At 46.9% G+C, this 13,726-nt stretch overlaps 5 protein-coding genes across 5 annotated transcripts; 1 reads left to right on the forward strand and 4 right to left on the reverse strand.

The window, feature by feature from the left end:
* Positions 1-316: 316 nt before the first annotated feature.
* On the reverse strand, positions 317-1,888 carry BJX67DRAFT_33511 (mitochondrial carrier domain-containing protein). The gene is made up of 3 exons (XM_071027578.1): positions 1,780-1,888; positions 1,325-1,728; positions 317-1,260 (listed from the first exon to the last, which is right to left on the reverse strand). The coding sequence occupies exons 2-3, from the start codon at positions 1,701-1,703 to the stop codon at positions 599-601; spliced, it is 1,041 nt and encodes a 346-aa protein (XP_070880351.1). The 5' UTR covers positions 1,704-1,728; positions 1,780-1,888; the 3' UTR covers positions 317-598.
* Positions 1,469-2,609, reverse strand: BJX67DRAFT_33539 (uncharacterized protein). The gene is made up of 3 exons (XM_071027583.1): positions 2,040-2,609; positions 1,816-1,926; positions 1,469-1,728 (listed from the first exon to the last, which is right to left on the reverse strand). Exons 1-3 carry the CDS (start codon positions 2,386-2,388, stop codon positions 1,706-1,708), a joined length of 483 nt encoding a protein of 160 aa, XP_070880352.1. The 5' UTR covers positions 2,389-2,609; the 3' UTR covers positions 1,469-1,705.
* Positions 2,610-4,270: 1,661 nt separating this feature from the next.
* Positions 4,271-4,834, forward strand: BJX67DRAFT_368782 (uncharacterized protein). The gene is made up of 3 exons (XM_071030673.1): positions 4,271-4,351; positions 4,402-4,482; positions 4,534-4,834. Exons 1-3 carry the CDS (start codon positions 4,316-4,318, stop codon positions 4,810-4,812), a joined length of 396 nt encoding a protein of 131 aa, XP_070880353.1. The 5' UTR covers positions 4,271-4,315; the 3' UTR covers positions 4,813-4,834.
* Positions 4,835-7,533: 2,699 nt separating this feature from the next.
* Positions 7,534-9,059, reverse strand: BJX67DRAFT_368786 (uncharacterized protein). Its single transcript, XM_071030674.1, has 4 exons — positions 8,579-9,059; positions 8,119-8,523; positions 7,667-8,069; positions 7,534-7,610 (listed from the first exon to the last, which is right to left on the reverse strand). The coding sequence occupies exons 1-4, from the start codon at positions 8,882-8,884 to the stop codon at positions 7,561-7,563; spliced, it is 1,164 nt and encodes a 387-aa protein (XP_070880354.1). The 5' UTR covers positions 8,885-9,059; the 3' UTR covers positions 7,534-7,560.
* A 212-nt stretch (positions 9,060-9,271) lies between these two features.
* BJX67DRAFT_33571 (uncharacterized protein) lies at positions 9,272-11,938 on the reverse strand. Its single transcript, XM_071027586.1, has 3 exons — positions 11,168-11,938; positions 9,404-11,110; positions 9,272-9,342 (listed from the first exon to the last, which is right to left on the reverse strand). The coding sequence occupies exons 1-2, from the start codon at positions 11,508-11,510 to the stop codon at positions 9,438-9,440; spliced, it is 2,016 nt and encodes a 671-aa protein (XP_070880355.1). The 5' UTR covers positions 11,511-11,938; the 3' UTR covers positions 9,272-9,342; positions 9,404-9,437.
* Positions 11,939-13,726: the final 1,788 nt, after the last annotated feature.

Genomic DNA, 13,726 nt, shown 5'->3' on the forward strand with positions numbered 1-13,726 from the left:
AGCGGAGCAGAGGCACTGGTTTCATATTACGCATCTCTATTGGATGGCACCTGACGCCCCATTTCAGCGCTTCAGCACCTGCCAGACAGAGCTTCGGCCTCAGGAAGGCCAACAATCAAGTCTCGGAGATAGGAACAAGACCATCCCAGGAACAAGTGCATTCCAGGGACGAGGACATCCTAGAAACAAGTATATGTCAGGATCTGGATAGGCTATCTCCTACGCCGCAAGCCACACGACCGATCTGGCCGGGGTTCTAAGCCTGAATCAGACACAGACTTGTGGTCTGAACACCTACAAAATCAGAGGGGCAGAGCAAAGGCGTAAGGTGGTAGATCGTAATTCATGGGTCACCCGATTACAACAAGTGAGTGTCATGGTCCTCAAAGGCTTTATAGAATTAAAACGAAAGTGACGGTCGTGCTCCGTCCTCAAAGAGTTGAGCAATGACCCGTGAGGAGCATCCGTTATCCGCATCTGCGTTTGGCAAAAGGGAGATATTGATTTGCCTCTCAAAAGGATGTTAAGAATGCCGTTGAAAGAATGGCAAAACAGGGGCCAGCGCCGCCTCTATTTTCAAGTTTATTAACAGACAACTTCACGACCCCAACTTTCTCTCACCCTCAGACTTAAGTCCAATCAATAGACTGAGCATGCTCTCATAGACTAACATAGTGGTCATCGAGGCGGGTACAGCTCGTATCAAGCTAGTGCCCAATCCTGCATAGAAAGCTTGCCACCCCTCCTCTACCCAAATACTGTGACCAGTTTTTATTATGCCACTATACCTCCGGGATTTTGATACAGTACATTTCAGAATTTGTTGTGTCTGAAGCCTTGTTCGGATGAGTTCGTGAGGGTACGTCAGAGAAGTGGAGACCATTTTGCTGAGAGCACCTGCCGCTAAAACCCCTGAAATATGATTCCGAGACTTTCTACTCTGCTCCCCTAGGCCGGACCCCGTGAGCTCCATCTTCAACTTCTCATAAAGGGGAAATTGGATCGCAAGATGCAGTATGCCGAGTAGGCCCGGTGTTAGACCGGAATAGAATGCTGAAATTCCTTCATTGTGATATATTTGCCGGGCTGCGTCAAAAGCGGAATTATATTGCCATTTCGGTAACACGCTTAGTCGATTCGACATGCTGTTCTGCGACATGAGTCGGATTTTGATGACTTGGATCGGGTTGGTAGCAACGATGGAAAGAGTGCCTGCTGTCAGTGATGACATAAGGGAGGCTACCCAATGGCTCTTAAGATCTGTGCTCAGTGTTTGTTCATCAGTGAGACTGTGGTCTTAGCCAACTAGGTTGGACGGACTAACCAAGATGCACACGGTATACCTCATTGCTTCTGTGATAAGTCCCAAAAAAAATAGCCCATCTAGGAAAGTACGCCAGAATGGTTGGACCCAGTCCCTGGTACATCCCTTTTGGTCCTTTTTCAAGCCACACTTCACGGACAACGCCGATGAAACCTCGACTTGTGAAAGGTACGCAGGAGGAAACTGATTTATGTTGAAAAGCGCCTTGAGCTTGAAGATTTGTCCTGACAACATCCAACGGACATGTCACTATGCTGGAGGCTATTCCGCTACTTGCACCAGCAAAAGTTCGAATAGAATCAACTGAGCAATAGGCGGCTGTATACTCTGCATATGTGGTTTTTTTATTTTGCAGGGTAGGGTGACGATCGCAGGACATTTTTATGCTTGGTACTTAAATTCGCCTGTTTCCTTCAGTCAGTGCGGTACTCATCCTAAGGAATAAGGGTATGTACCAATTCCACTACTTTCAAGGGTTCATCGTCACTAACTGTTACGCATGTTTAGTGATCCTTCCTGCGACATCCAACGCATTGCCTCAGATATAGGCGGCAATTTTGTCCCATGGCTCCTTGTCTTTATCCGGGTTTCGGTGACGGTGGCTTTGATGTTTCAGGTTACTGTTTAGGAATCAGGGGTTTATAGCAAGCAAGAATTAGTGTCGAACGAACTGGTTACCCGGTTCTTTCAACTGGTTGTCAAGGAGCTTCCATACCGGGTGGCGACAGGTGGCCATTATCAGATACTTTCAAGCCTGAGGCTGCTGTTAACTTGCAGTAAGCCGTGACGTAATCCACGAGACTGATCCACTCCCCGGAACCCGGATTTACCGAATCATTCCAGAAACGAAAAACGTCCCACTTACCCGAAACCATGGCATTAACTGAGACTTGATTGGCGCTCGAGGATGACGAAGCTTGGATGGGAGGTATGCGTTCCAGATAAGTTGGCAGATGAAAGTATAAGAAATAGGATGTAAATCCGAATAACGGAGTACCTAGCAGTAGACGTTCCAATAATTGTGACCTTAAAAGAACGTGCTCACCGGGCAGTATAGAAAACATTGATTATTAGGTATAAACCCTCTTTTGTCGAATCTATCAAGCAAGGCTGTGCGCGTTCATTACCAGGATGACAGCGAGTCGTAAGTCGAGCTTCTATTTTGCGTTCCTCCAGCACAGGTACCCATGTGTTTAAATAAAATATCCCGATAAGAGATCAAGTTGAGCAGTGACGACTTTTTACCATGTCCCGCAAATCCTCGTGGCGAAATGTAGGAATGCAAAGTCCAGATAATAAAATATGGAGAACAGCAGACAATACTGAGCCCCCCGAAACTGCCTTCCATATTAACCGACCCCTGCGGAAACCTGCGATCGCGCTAGCCAAACGGCCAACTTTTTTAAAAAATCACATCCCTAATTTCAACGCGTTATTATTCCACCACAACATGGCCAAATTCAATCAGGAAGTCGAAGATAGAATTCTTACTGCCATAAATGCATTTAAAAAAAAAAAAAAAAAAAAAAAAAAAAAAAAAACCGAATGTCTCCAAAACCGCGCGAGAATAGCTGAATATGAACTCTTGACGTGCGATGGAAGGGCAGAGCGTCTCTTATTCAGCGGCCACCCACCAATTTAAAGCTGAATCTAAAAGAAGATAAAGCTCTCTGCAGATATCTAGATACTCTAGAAGGATATCTTATACGGCCATTACCCCGAATGATTGTGAATGCGGCCAATGTCATCCTAAAAAGATCCCATACTGATCCAGCAACTTCACCACCAGTTGTTGGAGAACATTGGCTTCAACGCTGGCTTAAGCGCCATCCTAAGTATCAAAAACGGCGTTTTCGAGCTATTGAGATTGATCGGAAGCGGGCTCAGGATAAAGCAAATATCATAGCTGGTTTGAATCTCTAAGAAAGGTTATTGAAGTGAATGGTATTGGGGAGGATGATATATGGAACTTTGACGAGACCAGCTTCCGCATTGGGATGGGCAGGGATCAATGGGTAATTACTCGAGATCTTCCTGGGGATAGCCCTTATATTGGCATCTCAGCAGAGCGAGAATCTATTACAGTGGTGGAGGCAGTATCGACAGGTGGTTGGAGCGCTCCTCCACTTATTATTGTACGGGGCAATAATATCCTTCAAGGATGGTTTGACAACACTAAAATTGAAGGTTAACACTATATCGCTACCTCAGAAAACGGCTTTATAACTGATAAGCTAGGTTTTCAATAGATACAGAACTTCTGGCGTGACACAAGAACAAGCGGAAAGGCAAATATACACTACTTATCGGTGACGGCTTCGAGTCTCATTGCAAGGAGGAATTCGTTGAATTCTGCGAGAACCATGGCATTATTCTATTCTTTCTTCCACCTCATTCAAGCCACTCCCTGCAGCCTCTTGATGTTGGGGTATTTCATGCAATGAAACGCTGGCATTCTGAAGCTGTACTAGAGGCAACATATTCAGGATGTGACCGCTTCAACAAAGTTGAATTCCTGCATGCTCTCTCCTTGATACGCACCAAAACTCTTAAGAAAACGACTATCAGGCATGGCTTCAGGGATACAAGGATATCACCATTTAATCCAGCTGTTGTTCTTGACCAAATTACCGAGCCAACACGTCCAGCAACCCCCTCGACGCCTAGTAGTCATGATATCTTATCAGTTGGTAGTACACCAAAAACAGCAGAGCGCTTCCAGAACCTGCGGGATAAGCTCCTTCATTTACATGATGTTGAGCCCTCATTCTCTCATAAAGACCTGGATAAGATCATTGATGGTGGTTCCCTACCAATTAGATAACAGCCTTCTTGGCTTGGCAAGCGCCACAGACTTAGTTACTACCTAATCATGACGTCATCCCTTTAATAACTGAGTCGTGATATCAGCCAGGGCCCAAGCAGCTTTATGTTTGCCCCAACTTGATTATTCTCGCGTCATATTAGGCAGGGATTACAGAATACCTAGAAATGGATGCAAAAAAGGACAAGGAAGCTCCTGCTCATGTAAGTCTATTTATCCCTACCACTAATAGTATATACTCAGCTCTTCTTAGCTGCTCTCTGAGCGTGACAAGCATATACTCAGCATCTACGGAAGGGTGCCTTCCGGAGGGATGCTTGGACAGCAGGCTAAAGTACTTACTTCTTACCTTTAGTACCACTGAATTGTAGCTAATAAAAGATAGAAGCGGGTCTACTTTGACTCTGGTGATTTCGCTCTCTCTGCAGCACATGGAACGACTGATGATGGCGCTATCCAAACTGGCATCTCTCACCCTGTTCGCGAAAGTATCTCGCATCCCTACGCACCGATCCCTAACACAAGCAATGCCAACAATGATGCGAACGAAGGTTTTCATGATAAATATTCAAGAGCAGAATTTGTAGACAGTCCTCTTGGCAGAAGGCCTAATCCTGAGGAAGAAGACACTTCAGATTCTAAAGATCAGAATAGGCTGTCTTAAAGATGTGGAAGTTACTGGGGGGGGGGTTAACGGATGAGGCTATAAAGGCTGCATTGACAATACAAGCCTTGAGAATATGACATGATTATGATGAGCTATGTGATAGGATATTGCGACATATTTGTTATACTATTGTTTAGTTTCTAACCCTAACAGTAAAAGGAATATAGTTGTTGAGGCTAACATTAAGATACTGTAATACCTCAGTTCACGACAAGTAGAAAAGAAAAGGAACAAGAGGAAGGGACGATACCAAGATACTATTAATACTAAATTACGACTGATATAGAGACTATTGGGACATATCAATATATACGAATCTACGTTCTTAATAAGCGTAAGCAAAGGTATATCATATAGGCCTTTCCCAATGGTGAAGGTTCTGTTCCTTCTCAGCAGAACAGAGGAACTCTCTTCCTAATGGCTCAATCTTCTCAGTGGACCGATTCTTCTCGTCACGTTAAATTTTTCCGTCATGAACTAGCTTGAACTATCATCGCATTCGTCAGAAGTAGCAAAATCCGTCATCTCGGCTTCCCATTGAGCCTTGTAGTCATGACTGAACACCTTCTCTACAGTTTCTTCTACCAAAAGGCCCATCAATGCTTTCATATCTTGGTCATTGTTCACAGCTCTCTTCCTAAGAGCCTCTTCTTTCTGATCCAGCTGCTCCTTCTGTAACTGTATATCTTCCACAAGGGAACTATCGAGTGCTTTTTTCTGAAGCTCCATTGTTTCGATTTTACTTATCCTGTAAGATCCCAGTCATACGCATAGCAGAAAGCACAAGCGTATCTATTCCTCGGGCAGTAGTCAATAAGCTATGGACAGCAGTGTGGCGGATTTTACGGAACGGCCGATAATGCGGTGCTAAGCTCTGGGCCGTTCAATAGTAAACTACCGCAAGGCAGGTTTGAACTCCGTTTCTTCAGCCTTGTCCATTTTGTAAGCTCGACTGTCTCGGCGCAGTCCCAGCTGTGCTCTTCGATGTCCATAGGAAGCCACTTTTGTGCAAAAATCGAAGCAGAATTGCTCTAACACGCGTTGCACTGTCGTAATAATGGAGTGCTGAGCGTGATAGGGAAAGTATGAAGGATAAATGAGGGTAGTGTTGGCTCTCGCGCTGAGGTGGGCTTAGGATCCATTTCCTGGTTGCATTTGAGCGGCTGTTCATTGAAACGATCTTTGCGATAATCGGAGGCAAGCTCTGTGTCCACTCTCGATTCCTCCCTTTCGTAGTGGAAGCCTAGTGCATGTGTCAGCTAGCAGGGAATTTTGTCACATAAAAGAAAACTATAATGGAAGCCTCTGGGGTACACATGATCAATAATTACAAGGACGTATACTCACGTTTCGGCGAAGTCTTGAGGCAATCAGATCGCTAATATTAAATACTATCGTTCAAGAGGTCAGAAGTTCCAAGAAGTTTGTTTAGGACAATTTCACGGCCGCCCTTGTACATACAGGGCCTGCTCAAGATCCTAGCAGAATTACCCAACCTGTTTCCCAATATGGCATCTTCCAGTAATCCGTCAACCTTTTTATCGTGAATACAAAGCCAGGGAGCACAGCGGGAAGCAGTTTAGGAGAAAGTTCCTGGATCTCGGCCAAACCCATAATCAGGTGCGTATCATAAAATCCAATCAAGATGATCATTTCCCGGTTAGTTTCCAGGAACTCCCGCCACACTGTATATGAGATGTTTACGTGCCCTAGAATCAGCTGTTGAAGCTTCACGGTAGATCAAGACAGTAACTCTAGAGGCGCGCTATCCCCAGTTATTCGCAAAGTCGTACAATGCTCAAGCAAGAGTTCCAATGCACCAGACAGGCTGGGAAACTTCGGCAGCTCTCAAGAAGAGCAGTGCGGACGGTCCAGAGAGGACAGTTCTATCGTTATCAAGGGAGCCATGCACTCTGGAGAACAAGAAAAGATATTGCACCTCCACATTTTTGCGACGAAAAAAAATTCATGACGTGTTCCATGATGTCATGGCTTCTTCAAAGGCGGTACACTTTAAATGCTGTTCACACCACTGCATATGTCTAACGGGGTTGGAAAGATGGTTTTGAAGAAAAATCGCGGTACTATACGATGCCTTGAGAGGCATTTTTTTGGCCGGGCTTGCACCCCACGACTGCTCATGGGTTTAGGTAATTGCGTCGTCTGAGAAGCGGCGTTGCAACAGGTTAAATTTCCCCACGATCTTATTGGCCACGAGTCTGAATGCAAATTGATGACTGCGGGCGCTGAAGTACTAGCGCCTTCAGCCGACTGGCTACGTAACTATGATTGGTTTACAGCTGATCCCCCGCTTCAGCGGTCCAGCGCTTTAGTGTCTCCCGCTGCCAAGGGACAGACGTTGCTGAGACACCTTGTCTTGGAAATGGCATGATCTTGGGATGGCCTCGTCATAGGATATGCGCTCCTTGGATCTACTTGTTCCTGGGATAAGTGTTCCTGGTATCGGGATAACTAGGATTCGATAGGCCCACGACCGATTTGGTCTGAAGGGTTTGTTGGAGATCTGAGCTGGAAGGGTTAATTAACCCAATCATTCTTTTCCCCTCTAAAGCGGCCCCGCTTCAGGCTCGACACTTCGACTCTGCTTGACCAGGGTCCAACAACGAGAGGAAGCCATCCCAGATATTAAGGATGACCTGGAGTCTGGAAATTCCAATCTCTTACACTAAGAAGTCCTGAAAGTCAAAGCTTGTCCTGCTGAGAATTCTCGACATCTTTATGCTCCTATACAACACTGGAGAGGTCATGGCTTTGAACTATAGCCAGAATGTTTACTTAAATGCTAATTAATTCATGCACATCTGTAATCCAAATGCTTATTTCCACTTACCACGTAGTCCTATCAAGAAATCTATGTGCCTCCTTGGATCTTGACTATTGTATGGCTTGTTTTGCACCTCGCGGCAATGACGATAAATTATTAATGGTATAGGTATCGCGTTCTCTGTCAAATCTGAAAGGAACCTGAACAGTGAGGCGGACACGGCTGGAAACTGCGAGGTGTCGAAGATCCACGTAGTAACAGCCAGCTTGGCAAGAGAATCTTGGCCCATTTCCATCGCAATAGCAGAAATGATATCGTCAACGCGTTTATCGTACGCCGATAGCCTTCTATCGATGAGCGTGGGAGACGTAGCTTCGAGAACAGAAGTGTCAGATGACACTTCGGCGAGCAATAATAGACACTTCAGGGCCGGTAGGGCAGCAGGAGCAAAGATCCCTCTTAAAGAGAACTGTCAAGGGTTAGTAAGTTCCTCAAAAGGATGGCAAGGCTCTCCAAACATTTGTAACACAGGTTCCAAGCCTGCTGCGTAAGTATCCAATTCTACTAGCAAACCAAGCCCACACATTCCTGATCTGCGAGGAGGGAATATTTGTCTGTGTGCTGTATGTTCTGAGGGATTCTCGGTGATAATGCTTAAAGATACTGCCACCAATTCGAGCTCTGAAGTCATCAAATGTCTCTCCAACACCATTGGAGTGTTGTATTATGGGATCATCACCACTAAAATGCTCAAAACTTAGCAGCTTGTATTTTCCATAAATACGATGGGTCTCTGAAGCAATGACGGCTAAATCGACTTGACCGAAACCAAGCAGCACTGCAACAAGGACAGCATCATCCAGGCCTCTCATCAAGACATCAACTAAAGGATGTTGATTACTATAGTACTGAATTCGGAGAGTCTAACCAATCAGCCTTGATAAGCAAAATAAGTTTAGCTCAAGAGTGATTGCATACAGATAGCGGTGGATCGGCCAAGTTTATGTACTCACTTGGCGGCCACACCATGTTCAGAGAAGGCACTGCCTCTTCAGTGGGATAGACTGCGGATGTATGAGACAGGAGAGAAAAATATCGCTTTAACTGTCGCCATTTGCTCTCTAAAGCTGCAGGTGTCCGCTGTCGGTTGATATCCACTCGCGAGTTAAACTCTTCCGCGATTTGAATCCAAGAGAGATCCCAACTCTTGAAATAAATCAAAATATGCTCTTCATGCGGGTAATATTCCTTATTATGTCCGGTAGAGTTCGAGTCGCTAGACATGGTGATGGCTCAGACGGTGACAACGGGAGTATGCAAAGTGGGCGATTTGCAAATTGTAGAAGGGGCATGTCGCCAACGAGCGGCATCTAGCAACTATTTGAGTAAAAGAACCCATGGCATTTGGGGGGGGGACGCCTTGAGGCTGTGTTGGGTCAATGAACTTGGGGTTTGTCTGAAAGCGGTTTGGCACTCTGGTCCGGTCCACGAACCAATGCAGCCGAGTGCAGCAATCACATTGATGGGCAGGCACACTTCCAGTCGCCAATTACTGGGCATGGGTAGGATCCTTCTCACGCACGGCAAAGTACCAATACTCTCATTTGCTATGTGGCTCTGGGGTGAACTTTCTTGGGCCGTTTGGAGCTGTCTCAGTGCAGAAAGAAGTCAAGCAAGCAAACCTCATCCTTAAATATAAGGCACATTGGCCTCCTTTGACTCGGCTCACATGAAACGTCAGGCTAGTAATGGATGTGAGCAAGATAGAGGAATCAAGATATTTTGAGCTATGACCTAGGTTACCTTCAGATAGTACAGATATAAGCAACATAATCATTCACCGACTTCCTCTTGGCCGCAGATTGTATGACACCTTCATCACCTGGTTCATCCGTCGCGCTTTAATGCGGGCATTGCCTGCTATTTCCGCGAGAGTACGATCATTCGAGGATGACCGGGGTGCCGAGAATGGAGTTCTGGAGCGGTGATCATGCAGAGAGCCCGAGCAGCGAAAATCTTTCAGGCTTCTAGAGTACATCGCCTGGAGGTTACGTTTTTTCCTGCCAGGAAATTTAGTCACAATCTGATCCCAAGTATATCCTTCGTGCTTTAACTTCACAAGCCGTTGTTTTTGTTCAAGTGAGAGGGGTCCACGAGCAGAGACAGTAGGGCTCGGCTTCCCTGCAGATTTATTAACTGGTGGGCTATCGGCAGGTCCTTGGAAGAATGTAAGGGATTGCGTAAGTTGCCCATTGCAAACACGAAGACTGGAATATCCAATAAAGATTGGAACCCGTTCTGCATCCCGAAGGTCAATTGACAGAGTTGTCCCATCCAAGCGCCACGGCCCGCTGGTTAACGAAGGGTGGCAACTCCAGTCACGTCGATCATGAGGCGTAGTTGCGACCGAAGGCCGGCTGACTTCTGCTACAGGGCGGCTTGGGATCTCGACATGCGAAAATTCGGCAAACGTCTTCCGGCGATTTCGATAGGTGGAACTTCGTGCTGAAGAGCGCGCGGGTGCTGACTTGTCGGAGGCGACAGACCCATCTTTAAGAACTATAGAGGGATCGAGGGTTGGCTCTCGACGAGTGGTTGGCTCCGCACTGGCATGCCCTTGCATACCTGTATCAGAGCATGGCCCCGCAAGAATAGTGGGCGACTCCCGATTTGACTCAGATATGACCTCTGCGATATTTGGAACACTGCCTTCCCTCTCCTTACCCACAAGCAGCTGTGATGGCGTTGTAGTGGTATTATTGAGGTCGCAAACAGAAGTCTCCTCTGCAAGGGTGATAGGGCAGGTGTCGAGATCACGTATGAAACCATTGGCATTTTCAACAGGACTATCATGGTCATTTGAGTACTGAGGGGAGCCAAAGCCTGAACTTTCCACCAATCCCAAACTGCTGATTCCAGAGTGCTGGGCAAATTGTGAAGCAGACCTAACAATGCACTTGCCATTGCTAGTTCCTTCATCAGCGTCCATTCGCGTCTGACCGTCGTTCAAACTTGTACACTCTTCACCCCTGTCCCAAAGGACCGCTGATTCGGCGAGATTCGTTGGGTCATCAGTCCGCAGTAGGGGGATGAGCTCGGATTCGTGGCCAGTAGCGTGGTTATCCGAGATAGCAAAATCATGGGCACGCAGTACCGGTGAAGGAGAAAGATTCAAACAGGACGCGGCCAAGTCCGGCCCCAGTGCAGAGACCTCTGAAGGTTGGTCGGAGTCACGAACAGGCGCCTGCCCACCAAGACCGGAAGCGGTTTGGGTTATGCATGCATATGTCTTTACAGGCGCTAGTCCACCACCAACAGAGGGAGACTGTGTATTTTTGTGGGATATAGATGAAATTAATTCACCAACTTCTGAAGATCTGGTACTGGCACCCGGGTTAGACTCCCAAAAAAGGCTATGCAGCGATTCAACATCACTTGTATCATGTTTGCTGAAAGTGCCGTTATCTTCATTTGGCGGTCGGGTATTTTTAGCGGTGGCCAAGGAATGGGCTGTAACATCGAATATTGGTAAATACTTAAGACTAACAAGATTCTATTTTAACATACCGGGTTCCGCAAGTTGCAAGTCATAGTCATTGCGAATGCTGGCCTGGGCAGGATAAACGGAAGAAGTGGGCGCGCAATTTATTGGAGGAGAGTGCTCGGTTTTCACTGCAGAACGTTCTGTGCCAAGCAAGACAGACTGCCGTTTGCTGAAACGCGCCTTTTGGGAGTAACGAGAAGGGTTTGAATTTGGGTTGTAGAAAAGAAAGGTGCTCATCTTCGGTCGCCGCCAGAGACGTAGACAGGTGAGTAACAGGGTCAGCTTGGGGTCGGTGGCCATTATGGACGGACTCCTCGAGAATGACCTTTTATATAGTGAAATCCAGGATCTGCGAGACAATAACATCCACGGACATTCCCTCCCCCTCCTAATTCAAATGAGATGCAGCTCGTACCATCTGCGCTGTTCCACGCCAGCGTGGCTAGTGCCGAGAACTCCGTCGGCAAGTCCGAAATGGGAGTCGTCACCACAAGACTGCGGCGGAGTTGCAGGGCCTCCTGGCCCACTTGCATTCCTAGATATCCCGGGACGGAAGAAGAGGAGGATGCTACCTAGGTGATCGAGGCTTGGACTCCTGAGAGTCTGGCAAAAACTGCCGCCTGCAGGTTTCTCTGACTGCCCCGAAGCGAACTTAGTAGCCGATCTGCCCAAAACCACCAGCTCCGATAGGCGCTGCTGTACACCCAAGTCTAATTCAGCCGGGCAGACTAGAAACAGGGAATCGTCGGTGGAGACTGCCCAGGAGGAACTGATTGTTGCAATTGCCTGCCCAGAGCTAAAAAAGGCCCGACTAGGCAACACCTAGTCAGCTCCATGCTGCATCCCAAAGCATGATTCCCGTCCGCGTGATCACTTCCAGGTTACTGGCCGTCATCACACGGACGGGATGCTCCACTGAGAAGGAGTTATGCCGGAAAAAAGGCACTTGCCCTTCGCAAGCTGAATCGCTCGGCCGGGCGAGCTGAAAGTGACCAGCCGCGCGTGGGGGATGCTGCACCAATGCCCGGACGGGAATCGACTCGAACAACAGGGCCTTTTCGCGGGTTTCACCGAATGGGGAAAGTGCTCGAAGATTTGAGTGCCTCCAATCCGCCCAAAATGGTTAAAGAAACGCGGAGCTCGCTACGGAGCTCGCAGAAAATCAACTCACAGGAGTCCGTGGAGGCCGCAAGACCATCCCAGAGCCGAGAAACCTACCTAGAATGACTCCCCGGCGGACTAGTGGTCTTCCCCCTTCCATTTTGAAACCAAGCCCACCCGAGTCAAACCCAATCACATCATGGTTCAGCACGGGGCGCCGGACGCATAACTGGCCGAAACAGGAATGTCAATTTATCCCCACCACAACAGACATCCCGGCGAGTCCGGCCGAACAGGACAGGATGCCATCGCGATCCAGGCGAGACCTCTCCAGCCAAGAGTTCGGCAAAACGGCCATTCCATGGGCATTAGAGCAGGCAGACAATGGCAACCAAATGGACGGATATCGGGTGTCGGGCTGGGTGTCTGGCCGGTGAAGGGACGCTTGGGCTTGTGACATTCTCACCCTGATAACCAGTCAGAAACCGGGCAAATGGATTCGAGGCCACACTGGACGGGGTCGACAAACAAGGAGGGAAGGGAAATAACACCGGAGGCAAACTGGGAAATTCCGTCTAACAAGTGGGTGCGCAATCAATCTTCCAAAACGCCCCAAGCGAGGGCTGTGTCGCTGGGGATGGCAGCGAGGGAAATTGAGGCCGGCGTAAGATTGGGGAGAAAGGAAACCGAACGATACCGTTACGAGGGCGGGCAGGTCGCGGGCTTTATAGCGGCGCGGGATCGGGCGGTGAGGGACGGCATTTCTGGGTTGGGCGTGGCCGTTCCCGGATACGGCGGCCCCTATTGATTATTTACTAAATAATCTTAAAAATATAATAAATTTAATAAAAATCCTAGATATATTATAGTTTATTAAGAAATCTAAATTTTAAACTTGAATATCTTGCTTAATTTTAAAATTTAAAATTTTTAACTAGTTATAAAATACTAAGATTAGCTATCCTAACTACTATAGATAGTGACTCTTTAACCCCTAGAAACCTACCTCTAAAAATACTAAAATTAGATCTCTACCTAAATTTTTAGGCACTAATTTATGCCTTAGACATTAACCTAACTATTTAACACCTGCCTTAGGCACTAGGGTGGCTATATAAGGAATAGACTATCTACCTGCCAAGGCTTACCCTATTAAAACTTTATTTAGTCTTTTAATCTTGAATTTTAACCCCTATACTATAAAATTATGGTTTTTTAAAACTTATTATTAAAATTTAGAATTTTAGCTCTCTAATAATCTAGTTTTTATTAGAAAATATTAGGAATTAAGGTTTTTATTAAGGTTTTTAGATTAACCTGCCTGCAAACCTTATTTTGACCTCCCCCAAGACCTTCTTTTGAATTCTGCCACCCCCCTAAAGCGGTTAGTTCCCGAAATCTCACCGCCCTGCTGATTCTTTCAACCGCCTGCCTGCCACCTGCCTTGCTTCCTACCTTCACCACCTACCTGCCCCCGAATC

Source organism: Aspergillus lucknowensis, assembly GCF_044049455.1.
Source record: "Aspergillus lucknowensis strain CBS 449.75 chromosome Unknown BJX67scaffold_119, whole genome shotgun sequence".
Taxonomy (NCBI): domain Eukaryota; kingdom Fungi; phylum Ascomycota; class Eurotiomycetes; order Eurotiales; family Aspergillaceae; genus Aspergillus; species Aspergillus lucknowensis.